This window comes from Pyxicephalus adspersus, chromosome 9 (genome assembly GCF_032062135.1).
Source record: "Pyxicephalus adspersus chromosome 9, UCB_Pads_2.0, whole genome shotgun sequence".
Taxonomy (NCBI): Eukaryota; Metazoa; Chordata; class Amphibia; order Anura; family Pyxicephalidae; genus Pyxicephalus; species Pyxicephalus adspersus.
In genome coordinates, this window is record NC_092866.1 from 11,720,621 (window position 1) to 11,740,313 (window position 19,693).

The 19,693-nt window shown below is 43.8% G+C and overlaps 3 protein-coding genes across 3 annotated transcripts in view; 2 read left to right on the forward strand and 1 right to left on the reverse strand.

Moving 5' to 3' along the window:
• The first annotated feature begins 6,160 nt into the window (after positions 1–6,160).
• On the forward strand, positions 6,161–11,828 carry HAS3 (hyaluronan synthase 3). The gene is made up of 3 exons (XM_072422401.1): positions 6,161–6,828; positions 9,895–9,996; positions 10,518–11,828. The coding sequence occupies exons 1-3, from the start codon at positions 6,163–6,165 to the stop codon at positions 11,445–11,447; spliced, it is 1,698 nt and encodes a 565-aa protein (XP_072278502.1). The 5' UTR covers positions 6,161–6,162; the 3' UTR covers positions 11,448–11,828.
• A 4,565-nt stretch (positions 11,829–16,393) lies between these two features.
• Positions 16,394–19,431, reverse strand: CHTF8 (chromosome transmission fidelity factor 8). Its single transcript, XM_072422582.1, has 3 exons — positions 19,358–19,431; positions 18,215–18,332; positions 16,394–16,792 (listed from the first exon to the last, which is right to left on the reverse strand). Exons 1-3 carry the CDS (start codon positions 19,378–19,380, stop codon positions 16,571–16,573), a joined length of 363 nt encoding a protein of 120 aa, XP_072278683.1. The 5' UTR covers positions 19,381–19,431; the 3' UTR covers positions 16,394–16,570.
• An 18-nt stretch (positions 19,432–19,449) lies between these two features.
• UTP4 (UTP4 small subunit processome component) overlaps positions 19,450–19,693 on the forward strand; it is a 15,520-nt gene continuing 15,276 nt past the window's right edge. The window contains exon 1 of the mRNA XM_072422581.1: positions 19,450–19,497. The gene's annotated coding sequence lies outside the window, so the exon portion shown is untranslated. The remainder of the gene's footprint in view (positions 19,498–19,693) is intronic.

Here is a 19,693-nt window from a genome sequence, read left to right on the forward strand (position 1 = left end):
GGACCCAGAGAAGGAGGTCTCAGGCTGCTGTGTAGGTGGTGGGCTGGTGAATGGGGTGGGAGGGGAGAAGTTAAAGCAACCTGCTGATGGAGGGGGGAGTGGAGCAGGGAGAGGTGAGTGCAGCCAGGGGAGTGCAGTGTGCTGAGCACTGATGCTGCAGGAAGGGGGATGCAATGCTGAGTGAATGGAATGCCAGCTCTGCCCGGGCACTGTAAGGAGAAATGACCCTGGGGAAGATGCTGCAAGTGATCTGATGGTGCATTGAACTGACACGGTAAGTCCAGCAATTCTGCAAGCTGTTCTGCATGAAGCTCTGAACAATCCTCTGATCTTTTCCCAGGCTGCTCTTATACTGACCCCCCTTCATACTGCACAACAGTATAGGTGGCTGCTATTATAATGTATCTATATCATTCTGCAGTTACATTGTAAATCATTAGTGTCCCCCTCCTGTCATTGTCAAAGGATTCCTTGTGTCCCCTCCCCCTCTTCTATTGCAGTTATTCTTCTTGACAACCCCCTATAGGGAGGTAAGTGACAATATGATGGGATGACAGCTGTGCTGCTGATGTTTGTAGTCCCGCAAAGGTGGGATAGCTTTGCAGAGCACCTCCTTAAAACAGAACAAAAAGTTTTGAAACTTTGGAGGGGGTTTGAAGTTGCAGCCATTTTTAAAGGGATATGACATGTGGTCAGCAGTTCCCATTGGTGAGGCTACCTACATTTTTGTCAGCAGCCAATGAAAAGTTACAGCGGGCACCTAATTGTATTTTATTATTCTTTTTTTTTTTAATAAAATTGTAGTGAAATGCTAGCTGCCTGGCTATTAATATTTTCTGAGCCACAGACCTAGGACCAATATGCAAATCACAGAAGTCAGAAAAGTCATTATTTGCATAATTATTCAGGGTCAGCGACTAATGCATGAACTTCAAAGAATCAGCATGGCAGCCAGGCAACAAAGACAGCCTCCATATGTACTCATGACAGGTGATCTTAAATTGCCTTTCGCTTGCAGATTGGACTGAGGGGCTTCCGAATAATTATCACTCCTATGATAACTGTAATACATAGACAGAACCTTTATCTGTGGCAAACAGGTGCAACTTATCACTACCAACAGACATAAAATTTCCAAAGAAAAAACTTGCATGGTGAAACTTCTGTATTAGAACTATTTGCACATTAGGTCACATGACTCTGCTTCTTCATCTTCCAGCTGATGAATACTGACAGTTAAATGAAAGGTATATGTATCAGGGTTGTGTATTATGTCTTCTTTCAATGCGCCCAGAGTGAAATACATGACAGCATAAAGAGGTGGGCTGATATCTAGTATCTGACCGGTAGACATTTGGGTCAGCTTTGGGTCTCTGAGGAAGGGTTATATCGTGTCACCTGCACTGCAGCACTGCCAGAGACTTTCTCAGCAAAGGAGATGCAATTAAAATGCAATGAATCTGTACTGCAGGAAAACTCTGGTCCAGTATAGTGAATGGGAGAAGGGGGGTGTTGGCATTGGAGCAACCTGGCATCAATTTATTAAAAAAGAAAGTAAAAGTCTTCTACTTTCACTGTGAGAATTCCCTTTGTTCTGTGCCATAGGGAAGGCGTTACCATCCTCATATCATTACCATTCACTGGCTTTGCTGGCTGACACAAAGAAGCCAATTACAGTTTTCCTGTGATACTTCAAAAAGCTGTTCACATGTCCCCATCCTGGAACAAAAGAGATTCCTAGCTGCCATTTAGGGGTCATTCCCCTCACCTATGGAAGGCAACTGCTGATCTCCATCAGGTATACCAGTCCAATGATATCTATTATATGGGGTAACATCTGGATTCATGGACTGTACTGGGACCAAAGACCGGTCTTCATCACTGCCAAGGAAAAGGGACTTGAAGGACTTCTATTGATGGGTGGTGTTGGCATCACCTTGAGACACTTCTTGGGTCATTCAGATGCACTTCACCTTCTTCTCCATAGAACCTGTAAATTTTTAGTTGACCATTGGGAAAAGTTGATCTCTTTATTTTGAAGGCCAGGTCTTAATTTGCTTCTGATGTCCATGGTCCATGTTGTCCCCAGCCAATGAGAAGTTCCCTATTACCAAGACAGGGCAATAAATATTACCATGTTACATGCTGCTTTTTCTAGTTGTAAATACCATGGTGACAAAGCCATTATTTAAAAACGATAAAAGCCACCCGTTGGATCTAAGCCCACCTTGGTGGTGATACAGGACACCGAGAAAGTTACCAGTGTTTGACATCCACCCCTGGTGACCCTGTGAAGTGCCCTCTGGATTTACTCTGCACCGAGTTCCATATAAATAAAGATCTATATACAGCATGGCCTTTCTGATTGCACAGGATGGTATTATCAGTGATTTGACTTGCCTGGATTTGCAGTAGGGCTGTACCCTCAGCCTGCTGTAGGATCTTGCTGCAGGTTGGAACATCTGGGGCATTAGGTTCAGCTTATTTAAGCTTTGTAGTTCCTTATCCTGAGTTAAAAGAAAAGCTTTAGATTCAGTGAGATGTAACCTGTCATTATAAGCCCTTCTCGTCCTCCTCATCGCTTCCTTCCTTTGATGTTTCTTTGGTTCCCAGGAAGTTCAATCGCTGTGTCCAACATACAGGTGGCTTTCTGATTTCCTCCCTGGGGCCCAAGACAATTAATAATTACTGTAAATGAAGTGAGCAGAGCACCGGGGAGGTTGTAACACGACCATTTCAGCAATTTCTATAGATTGATATAAGAAAACGCTGGATTCTTTTCTAGAAGCACATAATTTAACCGGGTATTAAAGCTTTAAAGTAAAAAAAACAGAGAATGTTGATCCAGGGAACATCCGATTGCCTCATGGAATCAGGAAGGAATTTTTTTTCCTGTTGGAGCAAATTGTACCAGGGTTTTTTTTTTGTTGCCTTCCTCTGGATCAACTATGTCCATAGGGTTTTGTATCTGGGATGTGTTTATTTCCCCAGTGGTTGAACTTGATGGACTTATGTCTTTTTCAACCTTGCTAACTATGTAACCTTTACTTTGTAAGGTGTATTAGTGATTTGTGGTATTGATAGTTCAAACATGAAATAACTTCTTCATATTCTGATTATATGTACATCCCATTCAGAGATGAAAGAGGCTCATTTAATGAGGAATCCTGGCATATCCTGGCAAGGGCATTACCCCTACCAATAGGTTCATCACCCTACCAGTTCTTTAGCTTTATGGGTTTCTTTTATAGCAGCTGTGTATCATGGAAGCATCCTATATACCCTATCATGCATATCTATGGGGGGGGGGGGGGGGAACTTCACTAAATATACAGCCAGCAGGATTTTATTAAACCACCCTGTACCCTGTCCACCAAGAAAACCAAAACCCAAGTCCCAGAAAACTGCAGCTTTGGTTTTGGGGTGCATGTGGCATTATTGTTCTTTCCTGGCCAAAACAGGCACCATTATGTAAAGGAGTATTTGAAATAATTATGCCGGTTGGAACGCCAAAGTCATTTTTTAGATAAATCAATAAAACATGATGGAGTCTATAACTCTTCCCTACTACAAGACGTCCCATTGCAGGAGAAGAATTTTACAGATGCCATCTGGGGTTCCATATTCTAGAATCCCATCCAACTGTGGTTCAAAATTCAACATTTTGAAAGTGGTTCTTTGCATGGGCTTTGATTTTCCTTCCACTCAGGCAGGGGTAGGAAGTGAACCATAGACTCAGTTAGGATGTTTTAGGGTCCATTGGGTAGATGAAGATTAAGGGTGGAGCAAAAAACATGATGGTATTTCCCCTTGTTACATTGAAATTTTCCAGCTCGAGGGGGAACTAGGGATCCATCCCCGGGTGTTTGGGTACCAGGAAGTGCTGGTGTAACAAAACTTCCACTTTTTTCGGACAAATAAATTGGAATGTGATTTCCGCATTTCTCATTGGTCACGTTTCTTGCACTTTCGGTTATAAACAGTCCCGCAAAACTCTCAGAACCTTGAGTCCCTCTTGGCAGAGGCTTCACTGTTGTTCTGACAATACTGGGTATTACAGGATCCGTAGATTATGTCTCAGATCAGCGTTTTCTGAAAATGAACACTTCCAAAAGTTAATTTGACCTAAATCGCCTGATAATAACACAAAATTGAAGGGATGGCTGCAGGATGACAGGCCCTGGCCTGATGGATAATGTTAGGGTTTCATGCGGCAATTGTTGTACTCGGCTCCGTCATCTGAGAAGCTGGGTTTATATACAACCTTCATATCAGCCTTTTTTTTCTCATGCAACTCTGAAAGCCCTAATTATGAGCCAAGTGAGTGACTGGTGTTTTCTTCTCAGTGATGTTTATGGGCAGGAGAGCCATTTATTACCGTGTCAAGAAAGACTTTCTATGGGGATTTCTAATTTACCTGAAGCTTTAGACGAATTTTGTTTGATAATGCAAAAAGTGAAAGTGCAGAATCCCCCAGGAGACAAGTTTCATTCTATCAATCATTGCTAGGCTGTGATCACACTGGCCATAAGGTTGTGGTGCAGTTACGGCTTCCTCACGTCAATAAACCGCCACCTTGGCGGAGGCGCTACAAGTAAATTCTCCTTGCAGGAGAATGAATGAGAGCAACAACGGGCATTACCAGTAATACTGCTCTCAGATGTCAAATATGCAGGCACTGGTGCTTTAAAAACCAGCGCAGCGGTGCAAGTGAACGACAGCTGGCAAGATGCCAGCCACCAGAGACCATATGGGATTGCTTGATCCATGACAGGTCTGTTGCCTCCTATCTTTTTCCAACATTTAGTCTACACAACTGTTTCCCCAGCCTTTAACGCCCATTTTTGATATTGCCATTCATTCCAAATGGCCACAGAGTGTTTTTTGATGGGCTGTAAAGAAAAAGAATCCTGTAGCATTAGGAAAGTGGTAAAATGCCTATAAACACCCATGCATATGCCCAAAAATGCTTGAAACATCTCAATTGAAAATATTGATTTATATATATAAATATTTTGTAAATTTATTTGTATATTTGCATGTTTTAGTTGATTTCAAATGCTTGGGTGTTTCGGGGCATTTTCCTAATCAACTTCCTTGCCATATACCTTGTATTACCATTCTGCCTCTGTACCAACCTCCTCGCCCACTACAAACTCTTCAGCTGCTTTTCACAAAAACATGAATGTATGTTAGCACACATGACTTCAAGCATAGGAGAAAGTAAGAGTATGCAACTGCTAGGGAGAGCATAGGGGCCGGGGCCTGGTGACATCCTTGCAGCAAAGTGGCTACTTGGGTTACCGGCCCATCACTCCCTGTTGGATGCTCTGTTAAGGACCAGGTGTCACCTAGACACCAAACCTCGGGAAATCCTGTGTCATCTGCCAGGGAGCAAATCTATCACAGCTTGGTGTAAAAACGCCTTTACACTGAAGAATTCATACAAAAGCTGTATGGGAATTTATAAATGTTTAACTATGGGCAAAGAAAAATACATATATTCCTCCATACATATCCTAAACTAGAAAAAAAAAGGTTTGGGGTAAATGTTCACCTAATAAAGAACTTTTCTTTAGGATTGTGTGAAAATGATATAAGATGAGATTCTCCTTTAAAGTGTATGCCGGGCCAAAATAACATAAACTACATCTGAAATACATCCACAGGTTCTCTTTAAAGACCCTGCAAGTACAGAAAAATACCCAGCCAGCAATGCATGCAAAGTATTTTTGTATATGGAGTTGTTTCAGCCCTGCACATTGTCTTTTGCCCAGCTGCTCCACCTCTTGCACTGTCTGCTCATTCACAGAATCAGGACTCTTTGTCCTGTACTTCAAATTAAAAACTAGGAGTGCACAATGGGCTTTTTGAGGTAACCCTGGATGTGGCACAGGCAGGTTTATATTTGTGACATCAACAGGTTTTTTTCCATCAAAAAGCTATTACGAAACCCTTTCAATGATATATTAAACAGAACAAAGGGGAGTGATTAGGAGATGTTAATGGCATTTTAGAGTGTTTTAGTAAATTCCGGGGAATGAGGACACCTTACCAGTAACTGTATAATTACTACAGTTATCACGTGTGTGGACGCGATCCGCTGACACAGCTGGTAGACGCGGCACTGTCAGCTATACATGTGGTGACATGGAAGTGTCTATGGGTAGGTGCTGCTCTCTGCCTAATTCATCTTTGTCTGTTTTTGTCTTGGGGCAGATGCCAGGGCGGCTGCTGACGGCTCTGAAGGTCCTGGGCACGAGCCTCTTTGCCCTGCTGGTGCTGGGGGGCATCCTCGCTGCCTATGTCACTGGATACCAGTTCATACACACCGACCGGCACCACCTCTCCTTTGGACTGTACGGGGCCATCTTGGGACTGCACCTGCTCACCCAAAGCCTTTTCGCTTATCTGGAGCACCGAAAGATGCGTAAAGGAAGGAAGAAGTTCCCGAAGGGAAATTCTAAAGTGGCGCTATGCATTGCGGCCTATCAAGAGGACCCGGAGTACCTTAGAAAGTGCCTGCAGTCAGTACGACGGCTCTCCTACCCTCACCTGCGGGTGGTGATGGTGGTGGATGGAAATACGGAAGATGACAGATACATGATGGACATCTTCAGGGAGGTAATGGGATCTGAGGGTACCTGCTGCTATGTCTGGGACAATAACTACCATGTAACAGAAGAAGGGGGGCAGGAAGGTGAAAAAGGAGTACAAGAGCTGGTACAGAAGTTTCCCTATACCTGTATCATGCAGAAATGGGGAGGAAAAAGAGAAGTGATGTACACCGCTTTCCGAGCCCTGGCAGACAGCGTGGACTATGTGCAGGTAAGATCCATGGTGTGGCCCTGCTGTGATCAGGGGCTGGATGATTGTGTATTGCTGTTGTAAAATACTGAAGGCTTTATGCTTGGAATTATGGGCAGTGCAGGCTGTGTTGAAGCACATGGATATTGATTATATGTTGCTGTGCTTCGACTATATCACAGTGTTTTACCATGGCTTTAATAGCACCATATATATATATTATCATATATATAATTTGACTCTGGGCAGTAAATGACAAGCTTTACCCTGAAATGTAAGTGCATGTCTAGAACACTCATGTTCCTTTAAAACTAAACTCCTGGAAAACTGTATATGAAAGCTGTTTTGTCTGCCAATGATTTGCATTTCTGTCCATCAAGTTCTGGATTTCTACAGCTTTGCCATTCTGCACGGCCTTGTCCGGCAAAATAGGAGACATGATTTTTTTCTGCTGCTGTTAACTAACAATTATGTCTTCTTTTCACTCCTATGACGGCACAGCAATGAGCTTGTGTCTCATTAAGTTGAATTATCATCATCTCTCATTCTGCTTCTTTCTCAGCTTATTAGAATGTTCCTTGCTTTGCAGCACCAGCAATTGGCAGCTTGTGTTGTGCTTCTCCCTCTCTGTACATGTACGTTATGTACACACATAGGATAATTGTCGCTGGAAATGATCTTTTGTGATAGTTCCAGTGACAGACGAATGGGTGCTGTACACACAGTGCTGTTCTATTCTATGGAGAGGGGAGGATAAGGGTGCAGCACCCAGCTGTGCTATCCTCCATTGAAATGCTCAGTGGTTATTCTCAAACGTTCATTGATCCACCAGGAGAAATCAATGAATGACATTGGGGGCAGCTGTACAAATGTCTGGATTTCACCTGGGACTAGCATGAACGCTTGTCTCAGGCGAAAATAATATAAGGGTTGTACGCTGCTTTAGTCTAAGCTCTGCTTTACATATTCTTGTTCCTGCCCCCACCCATTCTATTTTATTTTGAATTAATTCCCACCCCATCTCCCATTTTTTTTTTTTTGCCACTACTTTCTCCCTCAAAATACTTTACCATCCCCTTTAATTCTTTACCTCCACCAAATACCTGTCCCGTCTTTATCTCTATCATAAATGGGGCTGTCCACCTCTAGTCCTGGAGGACCAGAATCTGCACATAATTTCAGTATTATTTCAGCCTGCAGTAAATGTAGTAAAATGGTTCACAAAGACTAAGAACAAGCTTCATTTATATGAATATGCTGGTCTGTTTGTGTCGTGATTGGGGACTGGAGTTGGACAGCTTTGTTTTAAGATATTACATTCAAGAAAAAATGCAAGAAATCTATATTTAAAACTTTATGTTCAGCAGAAAGTAATAAAGGCAGATGGTTATACAACTTCTCATATACAGCCCAGTCAGGTATTTTAAGAAAGGAACTTCAAGAACAGTGAAACAAGCATGGATAACCCTACTTATTCTGGGGATAGGAAAGTTCCCTTTAGTGTGGTTTTATGGCTTTTCTCAGGGACTGCAAGGGAAAGAAGCCAAACCAAATTCAGGTACTTACACTGATTGCATTTAAATACATTATTGATGTGTTAATGAATACCAGGCTGCCATAACTGGATCCTTTATTACTACCCTGGGTTCCACTTTATTAATATTATTATTAACAGGATTTATATAGCACCAACATATTACGCAGCACTGTAAAATAAATAGGGGTTGCAAATGACAGACAGCTACAGACAGTGACACAAGAGGAGGAGAGGACCCTGCCCCAAAGGGCTTACAATCTAGGAGATGGGGGAAGTATCACACAATACGAGGGGAGATATGGAATGGTGGAAGTAGTGAGGGTTTAAGAGACAGAAGAAGACGGGTAAGTGAGTATAAAAAGGTGGGTTTTGAGTGCTCTTTTAAATGTGCAGAAAGTAGGAGGAAGTTGAATATGAAGAGGAAAACTGTTCTAGAGAGGTAGGGTGGCTCTGAAAAAGTCTTGGAGCCATGTGTGTGACGAGGTTATGAGTGAGGAAGTCATTAGTAGGTCATTGGAGGAGCAGAGAGAGCAGCAGGGGGAGTATTTTTCTACCAGGTCAGAAAGGTAAGTGGGACAAGAACTGTGGAGGGATTTGAAGGCAAAGCACAGGAGATGAATTTGATTCTAAGGTGAAATGGAAGCCAAGGAAGAGAACTGAACAATAAAACTCCAAAATTGCAAGCAGGCAGATTCTTGATTGCAGAAAGGACAGGTAGTTTCCCTTTTGCAGTAAACATAACTGGCTGTTCACAATCTTTTTTTAGTTAAAGAATGATGTGTCCATGGAGTTATTTTTTTTTACATTACACTACGGTTGCCATCTTCTTCCAGTCCCCTTCTGATTTTGGATCTTCAGCCGTGTTGATCAGGCTGGAATGATGTAGCCATTGCACATGCGGGCAGATACCGGACATCATACTTTAACAAAAATGTAAAAAAGCGTAAACAGGCAGGTAGGATTGTTTTATTGCAGAATGGACATCACCTGTTTCCTTCCTGCCTGCTCACAATGTTTCATTACATAGCTTCACAAATCTGCTTTTTTTGGAAAGCTTAGGCTACCAGTGAATACCAATCCTGGTACTTTCAGGTATGGGGGAACATGAGACACCCCCTTTACACAGACATTGCATTATGCAATAAATATAATACTACAATATGCTGATGAGTGTGCAATTGTTGGCATTATAAAAGTTAGGAGCGGTGTTGGGTTATGGAGGAGTGATGATAAAGGGGGGAAGATGGAGTAGAGAGGAAGGCTGATGGAAAAAGACAATGCAGTGAAGAGGAGATGGAGTTCCATGATGTAGACCCATGGTGGGTGCTGACTGTTAGTGTAGACCCATGGTGGGTGCTGAGATTATCACATTGGAGCAGCAGTTTGCCTTTGCGTATAGTGCAGCTGAAGTCATGCAGCTACCATGGTTCCTTCTCAGAATTTTTATATTGATTGTTTGTCTTGTTGATCTAGATACTTGCACTTATTACATGTGGAATATTGCTTCCAAGTCATTTATCCACATTATTGTACACCTTTTCTGTTTGTAGGTCTGTGATTCTGACACTGTGCTGGACCCAGCGTGCACTGCAGAAATGCTGCGGATTTTAGAAGAAGACCCAAAAGTGGGTGGAGTTGGAGGAGATGTACAGGTAAATATCAGAACCTTTTTTATCGAATGGCTAATTAACCTAAAGTGTATACTTCTTCCCTTGTGGATGTCATTGATTCTGTTGGTAAGGTCAGGTCCCCAAAAAGGGCAAGACTTTATATCAGAGGGCAGATGGGCACAAGGAAACCAACGCGGGAAGAATTAATTCCAAATATCCCAGTATGACTGATGTGAGACACCACAGGGTGGTCCACTCACCAGCATTAATCCAAAACATTTGTCTCTGGTGCACTCATTTTACAAAATCCAACGGTGTTAAGTTATAGAGCATTAAATATTATGTTGCCCACAGAAACCTGAACTCTATAGTAGACCACATGGGCTGATGTGTGGAAACTGGAGAAAAAAAAAGTAAATTTGTCGTCCATTGTAATCAGACCTGGCTTCCTATTGTACTAAAAAGTGGCAGTTGAAATCTTATGGGCCAGCCTAGACACTGTAGGGTCATTTCATTTTATAGATTGAATCCACCCCTTGATCTCCTATTTAAATTTCTTCCAGATCTTGAACAAATATGATTCCTGGATCTCCTTCCTGAGCAGCGTGCGTTACTGGATGGCGTTTAATGTGGAGCGAGCTTGCCAGTCTTACTTTGGCTGTGTGCAGTGCATTAGCGGCCCGCTGGGGATGTATCGGAATAACCTTCTGCAGTTTTTCCTGGAGGATTGGTACCATCAGACCTTCCTGGGCCAGAAATGCAGCTTTGGAGATGACCGACACCTCACCAATCGTGTGCTTAGCATGGGCTACCGAACTAAGTACACAGCACGTTCCAAGTGCCTGACAGAGACCCCCACCAAGTACCTGCGTTGGCTAAACCAGCAGACACGGTGGAGCAAGTCCTATTTTCGGGAGTGGTTGTACAACGCTCTGTGGTTCCACAAACATCACCTCTGGATGACTTACGAGTCTGTAGTGACCGGCTTCTTCCCATTCTTCCTGGTGGCCACTGTGATACAGCTCTTCTACCGTGGCCGCATTTGGAACATCATGCTTTTCCTGTTAACCGTTCAGCTCGTTGGCATCGTGAAGGCCACCTACGCGTGCTTCCTCCGGGGCAATGTTGAAATGATCTTCATGTCTTTGTATTCTCTTCTCTACATGACGAGCCTGCTACCAGCCAAAATGTTTGCCGTGATCACCATCAACAAGTCCGGCTGGGGTACCTCAGGGAGGAAAAAGCTTGTGGTGAACTTCATTGGGGTGGTACCAGTATCAGTCTGGTTCTGTGTCCTTCTGGGTGGTTTAGTGTACACAGCGTACTGTCAAAGTCAGGACCCATTCACCGAAACAGAACTGCTTTTCCTGGTTACAGGAGCGATATTGTATGGCTGTTATTGGCTAGCGCTGCTCAGTTTGTACGTAGCCATTGTTGCCAGGCGCTGTGGCAAGAAACAAGAGCTTTATAACCTGGCATTGGCGGAGGTGTGAATGTGTGAGGTCTTGTTTCGGATGACAACATAAGCGTGATGAGAGCTGGGCCAACCAAAAGTTAACCAGCAAGACCTACCAGAGTCAAAGATGGTGGAAGAACAAGGTCACCAGGGACAGTTTTATCACCAGCAAAGTCTAACAGAGACAAGACTACACTATGCATACATATACCTCAGGCAGATCACAATAAGAAGAGCAAGTTGCCAAAGCAATATGAGCCATATGTGGCACAGCCTTAACATACCCAGTATTATTGGTATGGTGCCACCGACAAAGCAATCACTGTGAGCAAACACTGCACAACTACATCGAATGCAAGGAACAGGTTGCTTAAAATGGGTTTCTTTTATTTAATCCAGTCTGCCCCAGAAGCTCAACTCAACCAAAATATTGTTTTGGACAGAGCAGGTAAAGTTAGAGCCTCTTGTCAAGTTGTTATTGTTTCCCTTTTTGGGAGATTTTCCCCCCACTTCCTGACAGATCGTGGGAAACTTTCCAAAGAAGTAACAAAGAATTAGAACTTCTGAGAATGCTTTTGTTGCTCTCTTCGTTTTTCCATTCTGAAACTTTGAATTCTCCCTCTTCTTGTACTGATGAATAGGAAACCCTTACTTCTTGTACAGGAAGTGAGGAAAAATCCCTTTTTCCAGACACAAAAAACTTGCCAGAAACTTGGTTTGAGTTGGGTTTTCACAGCTGAACTCTAGGAAAATTACAAAACTCCCTTTGTAGTAAGTCTTCCCCCTGCTGCAAGAGATGAATGCTTGTTTTGCACAAAGGGAATATAAAAAAGAAGTTTTAGTTTCTCGGTTTCACCGTCCTGTAAGGCTTCTTTCTTGATGTGTAACCGGCCCTTTGAACTCGCTCTTGTGTGCTCATTGGTTGCAGCTGACTCTGATTTCATCACATACAAGGCAGGAAAAGTAGTTCTGCATTGTAAATGAGAATGTTGAGGGTCCAGCCACCGCCTGAAGTGTCAGATGGTAGAAGCAGGGCCGCCACTAGGGGGACAAGGAATACTTCTGGCCCCTGATCAAGGGAGCTTGACATTTGCAATGCTGGAACATTTAGACATTGGGTCCTAGTATGGGGCCCAGAAATTCCTAATGGCAGCCCTGGGTAGAGAAGAGAGTTGGCTGCTGGGGAAACTAAGAATGAGGAAAGTAAACACAAATTACATTAACCTCCCTGGCGGTATTCCCGAGTGTGGCTCGGGACTAATTTGCAGTACCAAAAGCGGTAACCCTGAGACACACTCGGGGTGGATTTGCAAGGGAGTTTAAAACACTTACCTGGTAAGCAGGGCCTGCGGCGTTCTCCAGCGATGCCTGGCATCTGCTTCCCCTAAAGATGCCCACACGGCATCTGCGTCCCCAGAGTGTGAACATTGGGGACGCAAGGCTAGGGAACGCAGATGCCGGCCGGGCATGAGACGTGTGAGCCTGTGGCTTGGGAGTGGAACTGTGTGGCTGGGGGGCAAGACCAGGCGGGAAATTTAAAATAATAAATATTTTTAAATGTACCGCTTTTACATTCAAAAATACTTAATATTCACACCGCCAGGGAGGTTAAACTTGCAATTCGGTAATTTCCCCAGAGTTCAGCTTACATCTCTTGGTGTCTGAAGAAAAATATGTGAGTATTTATGTTGGGTTTTGGCACCCATGGATTTGTTCTCAAAATTGCTGCAGAAGAATACAAATTTGTCCAGCAAGTCACCAACATCTAACCTATCCCATACCATAAAAATTTATAAATTGCTGAAACAATTTGTTTTGTATATAGGAATAGTAAGGGTTAGGTGTTGGGTTTTTATTGCTGCTAGTGTCCCCATTGGGGAGATCCATTCTTTTCACTTGTATTGCTGATATTGTCACCACCACACACAGATTTGTCTTCCAGCCCTATACAAGTGTATGGGGCTAAGTGCAAGCAAGGTCAGGAGGGCATTGAATGTAAACCAACAACTGGGACCACATCTGCTGGAGTTCAGTAAGTAAATATAAAGGAGTAGGGTGGGTTAGCTGAGGAAAGGGACACAAAAGATAACTGTACTCTATATGAAAGTGATGTTATCCTTTCACCTAATGCCTCACATTACTTTGGGGTTAATCCTAACGGTTCAATCACTGCAGCACAATGCAGTCACATGCAGCATGTTGGTGCATTGCAGCGCCATTCATTTTGAATGACAAAACAACACCCCTGCCCTACAAGGTTCTGGTCTCTTTGCTCTTTTTGCTAATGGTGTTTACAGTGTTAAGGATTTCTGAGATTAGATTTCAAGAAATCCCAGAGACATGATGCAAATAAAAGCAAAGCTAGTCCTGGACAGCTGTCACCAGTTTAGTGTCCCCATCTAAAGATTTCCAAGTGAAGATTTCAATTCACCTCCTGTGCCAGAGACCACTGTGACAAATATGGATTTCCCATTATTCCCTGTCCTAGTGATAATGATCCACCTCCTCAAACACAGATAGCAACAAAAACCAGGCACACATTCTTACTACTTAAGAGGATTTGATTTTTGGTCAAAGCCCCACATCTATAGCTCAGCTACACCGACAGTGTTCAACCCAGAATTTTTTTTTAAGCTGGTTGCGAAGAAACTGTAGGGGGGCAGCAGCCCTTGTATTGTGACCCAACTCATCAGTAACTACCTAAAAACAGCTGGGTGCTTACTGAAAAGTGCCGGGTGCTGCACCCAGCTAAAAGGAGCTGGGGGAACACTGACCCATCTACTCTTCCTTGGCAAATCAGAAAATGTAAAAGGTTACTAAAAAGAAGCGTAATGGTAGACCGAAAATGGAGAAAAGGATCGGTCCTGCAAAAGGCGAGCTGCTTGATGCAACTCCCTGGCCTTTAATAATTCCTTACTACTCCAAGAGTATGATCTCCCAAATATTCCAGCCCATAATATAAATAAAAGCTTAGCAGGGTGGTTGGAAGACCCTCATAATGGACACAGCATGGGAACTCTACACTGAGATCCCACCTACAGAACAAACCTCAACAGTTCAGTGGACTGACCCTTTAAGATTCATCCACTCGATCTAATTAGAATCCAATAAAATCTGCTCATACTTGGCCATTCACAACATCTGAAGTAACTCCCCTAAGGTCCAGGGATAGAGATAAATTAACGCTCACATTTCCAAATTTTTTGAATATAAATAAAACATTTTCATTTACAAAATTACATTTGAATAGTAAAATGCTCCATGGTCAGGAACGATCCTCACACGAGGACAAAGCTCAGGGCTGTGACGCATCTTGTGCAGACATCCCATCCCTGCTCTCCTGGGCTGCTTTACAGAAGTTCTGTGTATTCGGGTAGCATTGAGTGGAATTTCACAAGGCTCCTCCTCATTAGATTATGTTGTAATCTTTGATGAACCGACTTACCTATGATGGATTGCCATACTGAACAATCTTGCAGATCAACATTGTCAGAAATGAAAGTGATTGAGGAACAGGTTTGTGCAAGGAACTTCAGCAACTTATGCTTGTGTAGGGATGTTTCTAAAATCTGCCAATTAATGAAGGTGTGAAGAATAAGTGCACTTTTTATACAAAGGCATTGAGTGTCAATGCCATGTAGGGAACAAAAGAGACCGTCATGCAGGAATTGTACAGTTCACCAGTGCTGCCCTTATACAAAGGCATCTTCATCCCAAGCCAAATACTACATAAATCTCCATGGGCCTACAGCCTACCTGGGCCAGGTTAATAATGATAAAAGCAACTTAACAGGTCATTATTGCTGATTAAAGGACCATCAAGCTTCTAAAAGAATCTCTTCATTATAGGGACCTCCTGGCATAAATTAATTTACAAACCTTTTACTCTGCACACACTGCTTTGTCCCATTAGCTTAGGTGCAGAAAATTCAAGTTATATTGCAATTTAAAAAGTCACAGAAAGCTGCAAAAGGCATTTTTGGAGCTCACCAGTCCCATTCATCAAAGTTATCATTAGGATCCAAAAGGAATAGAGATCCAGTATCTGCAGTGTTCTCCCCCGGCCCCTTTTGGCTGGGCGCACCACCCAGAACATTAGTAACCACCCGGTTGTTTTTGGGTGGTGACTAATGAGCTGGGTCACAATTCAGGGGCTTCTACCCATCTATAATTTCTTCCACCCCAGGTTAAAAACATTTCTGGGTTGAGCGCTCATCTGTGAATTAGCTATCAGATTTTATATACTGGCGAGCCCCTGAAATGCTTTTTCTGTGACTTTCTATATAGCAATAAAGATATAAAATGTCCTTTGTAAGCTGATGTGGCTCCCTCCTTCCATTACCTTATACTGTGGCTAGTAAGGCCTTTGATGGTCTTGCCAATAAATAGCGAGCTGCCTCTATCTTTGGACAAGGTTAAATTTTCGTCCGGTGCTCGTCTCATACTTTGTACATTTGGAAGAGAATGCTGTGGGTCCAGATTGCTCTGCGGGCAGTTGTTCGGGTAAAGCACCCATATGTCTGTCTTCCTCGGAGCAAATTAGCCCTTAAACCAATCATTCAACGAAGCACCCAACTGGTGGCTGTGGACAATGCTACCGTCTTCCTTTGCTCAGGTTTGATCCACCTCCATATGATAAACCTCCAGGACGCAGCGAGCGACTCGTGTTACAATGCAGGGTGTTAGCATGGCCTCTGCACGGAGCATGATAGGAGCCAGTCCCTGGCCTGAATAATGCTGTCTGTATTTGTACAGTTTTTACTATTTACAAATCTTTATTTATTTTGTGATATGCGTTTTAAGATTTTTTTCAATTGTTCCTAAAATAAAACGACTGATACAAACATACCGGCTCTGAGTTTTGCTTGCAGCATCGCCTTGCATTCTTTGTTTATATTGAATATCATACTGCTGTACAGATTTTCTGTTGCTGTATCGCCCTTGGAATACAGGGAAAGGAATGAATAACAATTCACATAATCATGTCATTCTTAATTCTTTATATAAATAAAACAAGTAGTTTTCCTGTACATATTTAGAACAAAAAAAGAAGCCCCGATATACAAAATAGAGAAATGATTATGTTCAGCGGGATGGTTGCTGCACGTCAAGCATAACGCTTCCATAGAAGTCCAGCGTTCTGTATGAACCACTTTCATGTCACACCTTCTTGGGTACATTGGTGATGATAGGCTTTGGCCTGGTCTTAAAAATAATCTTTTTTTTGATGAGTGCAGTCACAGTGTAGCTGGTCTCCACAGCAGCGGGTTCGTCTTCCTCCTGGGGGGCGCGGGTACTCTTCACCAGAACGGCAAAGGGCTTCTCTAAACGTGCGATCTTCCCATAGAGGATGTGATGGCCAATAATGAGAAGGGGGACACCCTGATGACAAAGTACACAAAGCCCCAATCAGTCTCAGTGGTATGCAATCGCATCAACAATAGCAGCAACAAACATTTAAATTAAAGATTTGTTGTTTTGTAAGGGACATCTAGAAATGTGCTTTACTGGTGCTCCTAAAACTCTGCTTTTTGTCTTAGAACAGCAATGCCTTTCTATTGCCTTAAACCTCATAGCTGCAGTGTGAAGTCATTTGATTGACGGCTGACCTCCCCAGATTTGGTGGTGTTAGTACGGTATTGCTCTCTGTTCTCCTTGCTGGATTGGAAGCTGTACTTGAAGACCTACAATGAAAGGATCTCCCTGTATCTGCCTTATTCAACCTGTTATTCCTCCACCTTTCATGCTGCTTCTTGATCATTACCCTACCAGTAATCGGGAGGGCAGCTCTACCACCGCCAGAGACACGGTGCAGAAGAGGGCCTGGTAAATTACTTATGGGGAAAAGATTAGCTGGCAGCCTTGGCCATATGTTTGCCATTTTTGCACACACCTACTACAATAAATGCTCTCTTTAGTACTATACTGTACCATGCATGGCATATTAAGCACCCATGGGAGTACCACCTTGTCTCAGAATAAGCACAGCACTGAGAACTGAACAAATATCAGCTGCAACCATATTATATTCCTTCCTAAGGCATCATTTAGAGTTCACAGATAGGCAAGGCACACATTTCAAGGACTACAAAAAATACCTTTCCTCTGATTTCCAAAGCTTCCAAGGCTAAAATGTACATTATAAATACAAACAGAAAAAAGAACTTGCTTTGCAGGAAAAAGACATTTTACATGACTATCCAACTTCTCCAAATATTTGTTTTTTTGGTTCAATTTGCAGAATCTATTTGTTCATTTCAGGGTTTGCAAGGGTAGTATTTTGGTGACACCTAGTGGCTGTCATGTGTATTACACACTTAGAGGCGGTTTTGTGTTTTTTTTTTTAATTCAGCTTTTATTATTACAGGTTCACTGTCGAAAATCCGGCCATCGATAATCCGGATCCTTCAGTTTCCTGCCATGAATCGCTCTTTGCAGATTTTATTTTGGTGTGGTTTTATTAGTTAACACTAGATGGCGCTATTACATTATAATGAATATCAATTCAAAAATCCGGAATTTTCGAAAATTCGGCACTTTTTAGTCGGGGGTGGCCGGACTTTTGAATGTCAACCTGTATGATAAAACTTTTATATATAAAACCTAATATCTAGTACTGTACAATACATGGAGGCTGCAGCTGGCAAACCCACATAAAAGATAAGTAGAAACAATGACACAGGAGGAGGGGGGAAGCCTGACCAATAGAGCTTAGAGTTTTATATAAGGTTGTAGGAATGACAGGTCCACTTTACAGCTGCCCCCAAGCAGAGAGAAATGCCCCAATATAAGTCAGGTGCTGACCTCCTTGGTGAAGTGCAGGTCACCCATCAGTTTTCCAGCCAGTCCATCCTGATTCCGGGCCTCGATCTCCCCCTGGAGCTCCATCAGCATCCACTCAGCCGGCTGCCCCTGGGCATCTCTGCAATGACAAGACATCAGCCATGATGGGGCGCTGGCACAGCAATGACGGCTATAGAATGGTCCTCATCAGTGCCCGCCTGGGGGTGACCCTAATGCCCCGACTATACTCCTACATGCCCAGGGCATTGTACCCACCAAAGATTGCCCACGCCTCTGCTGGCCCAGCTCCTCTACATAATCTTTTATATACTGATAAGTGGGGGAGCAAAGGGCTCTCAATGACCATCATCATGGGGCAGATCTGTGATGGGGGGCATCTTCTATTATGCCAGGGACAGATCTGTGATGGGGGGCATCTTCTACTATGCCAGGGGCAGATCTGTGATGAGGGGCATCTTCTACTATGCCGGGGGCAGATCTGTGATGGGGGGCATCTTCTACTATGCCAGGGGAAGATCTGTGATGAGGGGCATCTTCTACTATGCCGGGGGCAGATCTGTGATGGGGGGCATCTTCTACTATGCCAGGGGCAGATCTGTGATGGGGGGGCATCTTCTACAATGCCAGGGGCAGATCTGTGATGAGGGGCATCTTCTACTATGCCAGGAGCAGATCTGTGATGGGGGGCATCTTCTACTATGCCAGGGGCAAATCTGTAATGGGGGAGGCATCTTCTACTGTGCAAGGGGCAGATCTGTAATAGGGGGGCATCTTCTACTATGCCAGGGGCAAATTTGTGATGAGGGGCATCTTCTACAATGCCAGGGGCAAATCTGTGATGGGGGGGCATCTTCTACAATGCCAGGGGCAGATATGTGATGGGGGGGCATCTTCCACTATGCCAGGGGCAGATCTGTGATGGGGGGCATCTGTCAGGATTTGGGGGTTTCACTCCTATCCTGATAATGGGGCAGAGACAGGTGACCCCCCCCCAGGATAAGGTGACCCCATTTCCTGAGCTGGTCTCCTCAGGACAGGAAGTGAGCAGACATGGGGTGCACAGCCCGGTATTCTCTATGGGACAGTCGCTGTCCGGTGCTCCATGCTGTGACAGGCCGCTCGGTGTCCCCCTCCCCCCCTCACCTGCACACCGGTATCTGCACCATCCTCACACCTCTGAATCTGCCGCCTCTCCGCTCTGGGGGCGGGGCCTCACTCTGACGTCATTCCGCTTCCGGGTGTGGGAGCCTCCACGTGAAGGAAGAGAAGCAACGTGAGAGCCGGTGAGTGTTATCAGAGCCGGGACAGCAGGGGAACCGGGGGCCAAACCGAGGGGACACACTGTACCGTTCGTTACTGATCCGCCATCGCACCCGGAGATCAGCCTGTAGTCCATCAGACATGCCCAGCACTGAGATCAGCCTGTAGTCCCATCAGACACTTCCAGCACTGAGATGAGCCTGTAGTCCATCAGACATG